Source organism: Lagopus muta, chromosome Z (assembly GCF_023343835.1).
Source record: "Lagopus muta isolate bLagMut1 chromosome Z, bLagMut1 primary, whole genome shotgun sequence".
NCBI lineage: Eukaryota > Metazoa > Chordata > Aves > Galliformes > Phasianidae > Lagopus > Lagopus muta.
The window spans coordinates 49,731,349-49,742,142 of NC_064472.1; the positions used below are offsets into that span (position 1 = coordinate 49,731,349).

General features: G+C 40.2%; 1 protein-coding gene across 2 annotated transcripts in view; it reads left to right on the top strand.

The window, feature by feature from the left end:
* The window catches only part of CAMK4 (calcium/calmodulin dependent protein kinase IV), a 156,361-nt gene extending 146,316 nt beyond the window's left edge, over positions 1-10,045 (top strand). For both annotated transcript variants that reach the window (XM_048931391.1, XM_048931392.1), the window contains 3 exons: positions 1,760-1,886; positions 3,765-3,917; positions 9,117-10,045. In XM_048931391.1, the coding sequence (XP_048787348.1) occupies positions 1,760-1,886; positions 3,765-3,917; positions 9,117-9,281 (445 nt within the window). In that variant the 3' untranslated portion in view covers positions 9,282-10,045. The remainder of the gene's footprint in view (positions 1-1,759; positions 1,887-3,764; positions 3,918-9,116) is intronic.
* Positions 10,046-10,794: the final 749 nt, after the last annotated feature.

Genomic DNA, 10,794 nt, shown 5'->3' on the forward strand with positions numbered 1-10,794 from the left:
TTCCCTGGGATCAACAGTGTGGATCTGTCAGGATCTATACTGTTCAGTATTTTCATAAATGCACTCATTAGTGTCATTGCAAAACTTCTTTACAATGCTTAAGTTACAAGATGAGAGCTGATAATGAAAAACTGCCAAAGGATTTTACATTACTGAATACCTGAATGATAGAATGAAAAAATGTACAATGGTAACAATCCAAATTTGATAGATAAAAACTTCTAACTTCACAGACAAAATGAAGGACTGCTGCTGTTTGTTTTTTTTTCTCTCAGGGAGAAGATACAGGGGTTCTGCTAATTACTGTCTGAACATGCTTTCTGTTTGCAAACAATCCAGACAAGCAGGCCCAAGGACAAGAATTGCTAGGAAAGAAATTGAAATCAAAATGGGAAGCATATTTATGCTAATATGAAACTCAAGAGAGCGTGCTTTTTGAACAGCATTTGCATATTCTTTAATAAACACTGAAGAAGACTCAAAAAAAAGGGCAGGAAAGAGCAAAGGTTTCAGACAAAGGGGTAACTAAATAATTTCAGTGCTTTCAGCCAGAGATCTGCAGAAAGAATAGGTGCAAGAAAGTGCTTTCTGGCATATAGAAGGTAAATGGAGATCAGCTTTTTGCAGTTTTTCTCGGGAGCAAGTGTGGAGGTCAGTGAATGAAAACGTTCAGTGGGATATTTCAGCCAAGGAGTGAAGATAGCTCTGATGTGCTTGACCACAGGATAGAATCACAGAATCATTAACTTTGGAAAAAACCTCCAAGATAATCAAGTTCAGTCATTAGAACATTACTGCCATACCCACTAACCATGTCCATTAGTGCCCTATCTTCACATTTCTTGAGCACCTCCAGTAACGGTGACTCCAACACCTCCCTGGGCAGCCCATTCCAATACTTCAGCACTCTTTCTGAGAAGAATTTTTCCTGATATGCAGCCTGCACCTCCGGTGGCACAACTTGAGGCAATTGCCTCTCATCCTATCACTGTTACCTGGGAAAAAAGTCCAACCCCCACCTCAATGCAACCTCCTTTCAGGCAGTTGTAGAGCAATAAGGTCTCACCTTAGCCTTCTCTATTGTTTAGCAGACTAAACAATCCCCGTTGATGCAGCTGCTCCCCAAAAGACTTGTGCCCAGAGCCTTCACAGCTCCATTGCCTTTCTTTGGACATGCTTCAGGGCCTTGATGTCTTGTAGTGAGGAGCCCAAAACTAAACACAATATTTGAGATGCACCCTCACCAGTGGGGGATGATCACCTCGCTCTTACTGCTGTATTTCTGATACAAACCAGGGTGGCATTGGCTTTCTTAGCCACCTGGGCACACTTCTGGCTTGTGTTCAGCTAGCTCAAAAAATGACTGGAAAATCTCAAGAGACTAAAGATCCATGGAAGTTGAATCCTGAGCCACAGTTTTTGTACTCCTCATTAGACATCTGACTTGAGATAGTTAGAGGCTGAAGGGCTTAAAGAAGTTTTGGTATGACATCTTACAGCTACTTTTACATTAAGTCACTATATTAATTGTTCCAGTCACAGATAACTGATGGTGGAAGATACTCAGTTTGATCAGCCTTTGCCAGTGCTTGTGAATGCTTATAGCATCACTTTGGTTTGCTCTGTTGTATGCATGCTGGCCTGGTTTCCCAGTGTGGGGCATAGGTCATGAAGATGGGAAAGATCAATCAGGAGCTATTTCTAGCAACATAAGACCAAGTAATGTTTGATAAACTTATCTCTTTTTTTGTCTTTGCAGACTTTGTGGCTTTGAACCATTTTATGATGAAAGGGGAGATCAGTACATATATAAGAGAACCCTGAACTGTGAATATGACTTTGTGTCCCCCTGGTGGGATGACGTGTCTCTGAATGCCAAGGATTTAGTAAGTAAACCAAAAATGAGAGTGCAGAATCTTTTGCATTATACCTATTTGGTTACTTCCTCAGTTCAGTTATTTCACTGACACTGAAGGTATAAATTCTCAATTCCATTCTACTTGTACAAACAGTATCATAAAAATGCTTGCATTAGTGTGTTTATTAAGTATTTCAGGATGTCTCAAGTGAAAGCCATTGTAGAAATTCAGAGTATTTTTTAATTAGATTTGAAGATTTCATAAGCTAAAGAAAGCACCATCTACTGTCTTTTTGTCATCAGAAGTCAGACAAGCAGCAGCCTGCAGCAAAACAATGTGTTTTGTGTACACAAAGAGCTTTGGTCCAAACTGGTTTCTACCATTTTGCTATAGTAAAGCTCACAGTTTCACTTTTGAACACTGTGTAACAAGCTTCAGATAAGGACGGAAGCCATGGCTCTCAAAATTCATGTTTTGAAGCGTGAATCCCAGGCATCCATACAGACTGGAAGGAGCAGTCCTTGAGAGCAGCCCTGCGGAGAAGGACCTGGGGCTCTTGATAGATGAAAAGCTTAACATGAGCCAGCAGTGTGCCCTTGCAGCTCAGAAGGCAAATGGTATCCTGGGCTCCATCAGAAGAGGGGTGGCCAGCAGGGACAGGGAGGTGATTGTCCCCCTCTACTCTGCTCTTGTGAGACCCCATCTGGAGTACTGTGTGCAAGTCTGGAGCCCCCAGTACAAAAAAGACAGAGAGCTGTTGGAGAGGATCCAGAGGAGAGCCACAAAGATGATCAGGGGATTGGAGCAGCTCCCCTACAGAGATAGGCTGAAGGAGCTGGGCTTATTCAGCCTGTAGAAAAGAAGGCTGTGGGGTGACCTCATTGCAGCCTTTCAGTACCTAAAGGGAGCCTACAGAGGGGAGGGGAATCAACTCTTTGAAAGGGTAGATAACAGCAGGACAAGGGGAAATGGTTTTAAGTTGAAGGAGGGGAGATTAAGGTTGGACATCAGGGGGAAGTTCTTTACAAAGAGAGTGGTGAGGTGCTGGAACAGGCCGCCCAGAGAGGTTGTGGATGCCCTGTCCCTGGAGGTGTTCAAGGCCAGATTGAATGGGGCCCTGGGCAGCCTGGTTTAGCATTGAGTGGGGAGGTTGGTGGCCCTGCATGTGGCAGGAGGGTTGGAGATTCATGATCCTTGAGGCCCCTTCCAACCCTGGGCATTCCGTGATTCTGTGATTTGCCTAGCTTTACCTTTTCAATGGACTCACAGTACATACATGCCACAGAGGCCACTCCCTTGCTTCTATGTCAGGCACTGTCAGGCCACTGCTTAAAAGCTCTTTGTGAGGAAATTTCAGAGAACCTGAGGTAAATCCACCTTTCACACCTGGGCTTGAAGCAGCAGTGGACTGTGCTGTCACTTGCAATTCTCAGAATTTATATAGGAAGGAAATCTGCGACAATGTACTGCTGCTAAGTACTGTCCTTACTCTACTTTACTCCATCTGCATCCTTAAAAAATATATAAAATAAAATAACCATTCCAGAACATGCAGAAAACTCCATGAAGTGCAGCTTGTCTGGACTTTGCACCCAGCAGTCTGCACCGTCTCCATTCTAGAGATATGTCTGCAGTACTTCCCTCCCAGAAGTTTCCTACTCTTGCATTTGTAGATGTGCAGCCCTCCTGGTAATGACAGCAAAAGCAATAGCATAGATAGCATTAGCTTCAGTGAGGGCTACAAAATAAATACTTACACAGTACTTTCTAGTTCATGTTTACAAACGGTTATATAGTGACTAAATGAAGCATTTGATTTTTTACATATCTGGTAGTGATTACAGGGTGCAAGTATGTACATGGAGTAAGGTTAACAGTCTACTCTATTTTGTCTTTGTGATGCAGGTTAAAAAGTTAATTGTTTTAGATCCCAAGAAACGCCTCACCACTCTACAGGCTTTGCAACATCCATGGGTCACAGGAAAAGCAACAAATTTTGCACACATGGACAACGCACAAAAGAAGCTTCAAGAATTCAATGCTCGGCGTAAACTTAAGGCAAGTCTCTGGACTTAGTCTCTATTCTGACTTTGAATGTTTGCAATAAAATCAGTAGACTACAGAGGTCTTGTAGACTTTCCGGAGTAATGTCATACAGACGTATTAAAGTTTTTTATATAAAATATCTGATGTAGGTGGAAAAGTCAAAAATTATTTAGTTAATATCTGCAGCTGGCAAATAAAAATGAGATTTGATTGAAAGCTCTACACAAACAAAGCTGCCAAGAATATTAACATCTTTCCCCAAATCATTTCCTTCTTTCTTACCTCCCTTCCCTCCATGCATCTTTCCATCCATCCATCTATTCTTCCATCTGTTGGTCTGTCTTGTTTAGTACTGCTGGCTGTATGTTTGGAGTGCTGACAAGAATGAAAAAAATTCTGAGTGGTGTTTTCATGAGATATTCATCCATAAATATGGAAAGTACATAGTCTACCATATAAGCGTTTGATATATAATCCACCTACATTTTCTACATCAGTGCAAAGCAGGAATTTAACTCATGGCATTATAGTAGAGCCAGCATTTTGAGCACCTTATACAAGGTGTTGAGCTGTGATTAACAGGCCAAAACTTTACAAGTATCTGTGAAAGCAATTGTGGAATTATTTATCTGAAGATTAGATTCTGTAAAGCAAGAATGCTTGTAAGACCTGCAGTGAGAATTTTGAGTCATCAGACTGCTCCTTTACTATCTAATCTACTTATCTACCATGAGAGGAGGGAGGAAAAGATTTGTTATGTGTAAATAATAAATTACAGGTGATTGAGCACCTAACTGACAAAACATCAAGAAACTTTCTTTTCCCCTTGTCCTTTCTTCAGTTGTTCAAGATTTGTATCTGACTTCCAAGACTTCCAAGATGGCTTAAGCACAGGGATCATTAAGCTCAGCGACTACAGTGAGGCTACCTTTGTAGCCCTGTGGAATAAGAGTAAAAAGCATCTTGTCTGTGAATTTTATAACCCCGTGCAAAATTAAATACACAGAGAAATGACCCTTAATTTTCATTTTATTCATTTTTTATAAGTTTTCTTATAGTACAGTGACAAAGAGCAAAGAAAAAATTTTGTCATTTAGGACACGGAAGATATAATTCACAGTGATATTTTGCACGTGCAGAACTGGTGACATGTGTATTAACACTGTTCCCTTCTAAAAGATTTCTGTAGTCTAAGAGCAGGATTGCTGTGTATTCACCAAAGATGTCATGCAATCTTGTTATATTGAAATCATTGAAGAGCACTGAAAAGAGTCGTAAAATTAATTATTTATGAGTGAGCTGTTACATTCTCTGCCCAGAAGGTCAAAAAGAACAACATCCTCTCTCTCTACACTTGGAATTGATTCTCTACATATTTTTGCACTTTTGATCACCAGCTGCCTAGTTTATTCAGACTGATAAAGTCAACAATTTTATACCTCTGTGCTTAGCAGATGTTGCTTTTTGTAAGGTTATTTCTTCATTGCTTTTTGCTCAAAGATTAAACAACCAAATCTCTAATATTAATAAGAATTATCTAGAGTTAACAGTTATTACAGAGTTGGTGTTTTATACTAACATATTTATATAAAATGAGCATTAAGTATTTAGATAATTAATTCCTACCCATAAAAGTAAGAACAAAGCAGTAAACCAGCTAATAAGGTTTAATTGTGTTAATAATGTAAGAATAATACAAAATTACCCTCTCTGTCCCAATTACAAGACCAGTAGCAGGTTTTCTTTACATAAAGGAACATTGTTACAGAATAATTTGTAGAATCATAGAAGCACAGAATATTCTGAGCAGGAAGGGACCCTCAAGGATCATGGAGTCCAGCTGCTGGCTCCATGCAGCACCACCTAACATTCAAAACACTATGTCTGAGAGTGCTATCCAAACATTCCCAGAACTCCAGAGCTTGAGGCTGTGCCTACTGTCCTGGGCAGCCCATCCCATGCCCAAAACCCTCTGGTGCAGACCCTGTCCTTAACCCCCAGCTGCCCTCCCCTGGCACAGCTCCATGCCGTTCCCTCGGGCCCTGTCGCTGTTACACGGAGCGGAGCTCAGCGCTGCCCTCTGCTCCGTGTAAGGAGTTGCAGCCACCATCAGGCCTCTCTCAGCTCCTTTGCTCTGTGCTGAACAAACCAGGGGACCTTGGTGGCTCTTCACATGTAATGTCCACCCTGCCCTTTGCCATCTTCTCCGTTGGACACTAACAGTTTTATGTCCTTCTTACATTGTGACACCCAGCCTGCACCCAGTGCTGGAGGTGAGGCCGCAAAGCACAGCACAGCTGACAACCCCTCACTCTCCCGGTGGCAGTGCTGGGCCTGGTGCACCCCAGGGTACGGTTGGCCCTTTGGGCAGCCAGGGCACGCTGCTGGCTCATGTTCAACTTGCTGTTATCCAGAGCACACAGATCAGATCCCTTTTCATAGGCTGCACTCCCACCTGTTGTCCTACAGCCTGTACGTACAGCTGGGATTGTCCCATCCCACATTCAGAATCTAGCACTTAAATTATTACTTAATTTTAAAGCTTTCAGTGATTATTTGCTTTTTCATAGATTCTATCGAATTTGTTTCATAAATATCCTCATGCCTAATGAGAGTAAATTACATTAAAATGATCTTGTTTTCTGAAATGCTTTCTAATGTGGATCCATATGATTTCCCTTTAAGAAGTCTGGACTTACTGACACTTTCAAAACTGCTGCCACATTTATTGGTGCATTTTGACTTCATGTTCTGTACTTGATGACTCTTCGTTGATGCCAACTTCTATATAGTTTGCTTTTACATTTGCACATTGATTTTTTCCTTTTTTTTTTCTTTTTTCTTTTTGTCTGATTGCATCTCCAAACCATCACAAACCATCACAAGCACATTCCTTGTTATTCCTTCATGCATACTTACTTCTTCTGTGGTCCCTATGCAAATTGCTGGCCAGACCAACAATATCTAGGGTTTGTTTATAGATCAATGTTTCTTCTCCTTACTTCCATACGTCTGGTTTTTTGCAGGCAATAAAAGCAAGGGCTAAGATAACTGCCTTAATATATGTCCTCATGTTTTGACATTTAATGTAGTATGAGAGCCTGTTCCCCACATTTACTGTTTTGTGTGTGTGTGTGTGTGTGTGTGCCTGTGTGTGTAAATATGTAGCTCGCTGCAAAAGTAATGCCTCCTATTTATTTCCTTGGAAATTACAAAAGCTACAATGAATACAGTAATTCTGTTTGATGGAGCAAATTCTCAGCAACAAAACATTTTTCAGCAAACTCACCACCATTAGCATTTTCACCAGCAGTGAACAAGAGTCTTCATGCCACACTCTTCAAAACCTGCACCAGTGGAGGTGACCCACTGTCAGTGTCACCACTGCTGAAACATGCCAACACAACTGTCCCACCAAGGGACAATTATCTCTGGTAAGAAATGTCTTATAAAAGTCTGGTAAAAAAAGACATCCACTGTTTGGTCTCTGTATGTGTTCAGCAAGCATCAGTGAATGTCAATGGGTGTAATTTTTTTTTTTTTAATGGAAAAGTTCAGTGATACACCTTTTTTTCATCTGCAATTCCACATCAAACACCATTTTGTCAGGTTGTCCCTCTGCTGCCATCTGTCACACAGCAGCAAAATGAAACAGAATATGTGTGGGAAGGTTTAGCCTCTAACACCAACAACATCCACCTCTGATGTGGTCCAACATAAAAAAAAGAAAGGAGGTATTACTTTCAAACTAGCCCTTGTAAAATATATACTAGAGATATCAACAAAAACATAAAACCAGTTGGATATGTGACTGTGTTTTTGTGAACTAGTGCATCAGTCTGGCTCAATAGCAGTGGCTGCAGTTTTTAGTGAACTCTCAAGGTGCTTGTCAGAGATTATTGATGAAATTTTATTTTTTCTATACTTCATCCTTGACAATAGTTGCTCACTAATGTCCAAACTGCCAAAAGTGATTATATGAATAAAGCATGACTGTGAAGCAAGGGACAGTTATATCTGGTAAGAAATGTCTTACAAAAGTCTGCTAAAAAGACATCACATTTTTGAGTTGAGTATCTAATTGCAACTTCATGCACTGCATTATTAAACATGCAGGTAATATATTCACATAACTGAAAATGGAGTTGCAAACATAAAATGAATATTTTTTTGCAGTCTTGAAGCCTGTTCTCAAATTGCTGTATGAAAACAGAAAGCACGGCAGCATGGTTTTTTCTATTCACAGGACAGTGTTCAGCCAATGTATTACAGTGCATACAGTTGTTTGCTATAATTTGAATTAGTGCTGCACTGCACCCTCCTCGTGCCCTTGTATCAGCCCCAACAGAGCAGTTTGCACACTGTGAGCAATGGATGCACACCTGGCCACTTGACAAGGAGAAGTCACCACCAGTGGTGGGCCACATTACAAGCTGTGTTGGAATGCATGCAGCCTGCAGAACACTGCTTAGACATGCCTGGCTTAGTCTGTGTTGTGATGCGGCAGTCAAAGTTGGTGGTTCCAGGAAAGTTCCAGGAAAGTCAGATGGATTACTCCTTTCCTATCCCAAAAGACAGCACACATCACTTTACTCTTGAAGGCTACATCTTGAATTTCTTCATTAATGGGGAATTCATATGTCACTGTTCCATAGACTTCTGCTTTGACTCTGGCCCAGTGGTGACACTATGTCTCATCACCAGTAGTGATACAATCCAGGATGCTGTCATCTTCACCCTTATACAGGAGGCATTACTTTCAGAATGGCCCTTGTATATATGTCTGTATGAATACATGTATGTGTATATGTAGATACATGTTTTCCTTATGTAATCAATGATAATAAAGTAATACATCAATGATAATAATTATTATGATTGAAAGGAGCTTTGTTTTTGCCATCTAACTTCAGAGCAAGAGGTCTGACACAGTTTCAAAAATAATGCTGTGTGTGCAGCTGAAATAAAATTTATATTCATGTAGGCCAACTTTGTAACATTATAAAAGCAGCTCTTTTAAACTGCAGTCACATACATCAGATAGCCTTCTAAATTTGTCCTGGAGGTACCTAGATGAAGTTTTGCTTAAGAACAAGCAGCGTTGTGTTCTCAGCACCGTGATGCTGTGGCTACCACAGCTGTGATTCTATAGCTGTAATGCTGGCAGATTATAGGCTTTAAAGAATGCTTGTATGATTCTGTCTTTCTCAGGCTGCAGTAAAAGCTGTTGTGGCATCAACTCGTCTTGGCAGCGCCAGCAGTCACAGCGCTCATGACAGCAACAAACCCAGCTGTAGTGCATCTCCTATCCGTGACAGCAAGCCTGAAGAGAAATCCACTCAGGAAGCAGAAGCAGCTCCAGAAGAAATGTCTTAAGTCAATGCACTCCCTTATTACAGCTGAGATCTGTCATTTCATACACCAGCTAACTTGTCATTCAGCAGGACAGATTCGTAAGCTTGACCTCTCTGGTTCTGCTTTGGGGTGCCAAATGCACTGCTGGTGATTCTACCTTCAATGCATGTGACTACTTATGAAAATAATAAACTGTTCCATAAGGCATGTCAAGGAAACCGTGTTATTTGCAGTAATGCTGGCAGGCAAAAATATGGGGATGAATAACTACCTACCATGATATGTATATTTCATATACATCTCTACAGTGTTTCTAGATGTTGTTTGAAACAAATACTATTTAATTCAGTTTATGGAAGTAAGTGTCTTCTGTACGTCATGATTTTCTTTGAACTGCTTCCTTCCATATTCATAATCCTATAGTAGGCAAAATGGAAGGAAATACCAAACCAGTGCTTTTAAAAAATGTTGTATGAAATAATGCTTTTTACCTGTAAAATTTAAAAAGTATTTGGGGATTTATATGCAAGAAACATTCCACTATTTCTGGGAAGAAACTAGAATATTAGTTCTGCTGGGCATGAAAATGTATGTTCCTCAAGCTTCTGTTGAGAATGCCTTACTCTGAATTTTCGTGTTTATATACAACACTTTAATGACAACCAAAATTACTCAGCTTCCTGCTATTTCATTCTCTAGTAAAGCATTAGCCAAACAAAATGACAGAGAAATGGGGGATTAAAGTAGATTTTTGGAATACTGTTGCATTTATTTGTGACTTTCTAAACTGTGCAGCTAGAAAACATTTTTGTAGGGCCTTTGAGAATAATCTGCAATTATACAAATTTTAAATGCTTGAAGGAAGCTATTCCACAATGTAGTGATTTTGCTCTGGGGAACCACTCTGGGAGACAGTTAGTGTTATCTGCCTGCTTCCTAGATAATTTAACATGACAAGTAACCAGTTTCCACTAGTCAGTGCAACTAGTCCAAATTTTCCTGAGAAAGGACCTCTCATGCAAAATGCTCCACAAGCACAGATCATTCATCCACTTAGAGCTCCTGTGTCTGAAGCTACAAGCTCTGTGCATGCAGCAGCTTGCAAAATTAGTATCAGTCTCTTCAGCTGTCTTGATCTTTGTTTGAATGTGACCAGTAGAAATTGAGAAACTACCAAGCATCAAGTATTTATGACTGTTTACATTTCTTTGATATCACTTTGATAGCATGGGGATTTCATGTTATTGCTATATTACAGAAGTGGCAAAAGGAACCTGATGTACAACATTGTCATTTGTGTTTATTAAACTTTCTGTACTAATAGTGACCTACATCCCTTATACACTCAAGATTCCTCTTTTGTTCTGTTTTTATTTTAAGGTAGGCCTTGCACAACTTGCCTTCAAAAGGTTTACCAGCTGCAAAAGTCACTGATAAAACATTCAGTAGCTACATTTCCTGAAGAAGTTAAAATAAAAGGTAGTAGAACTCTTGGCAGATGTGCTACATAAAATTTAATCTAGATTACTATAAG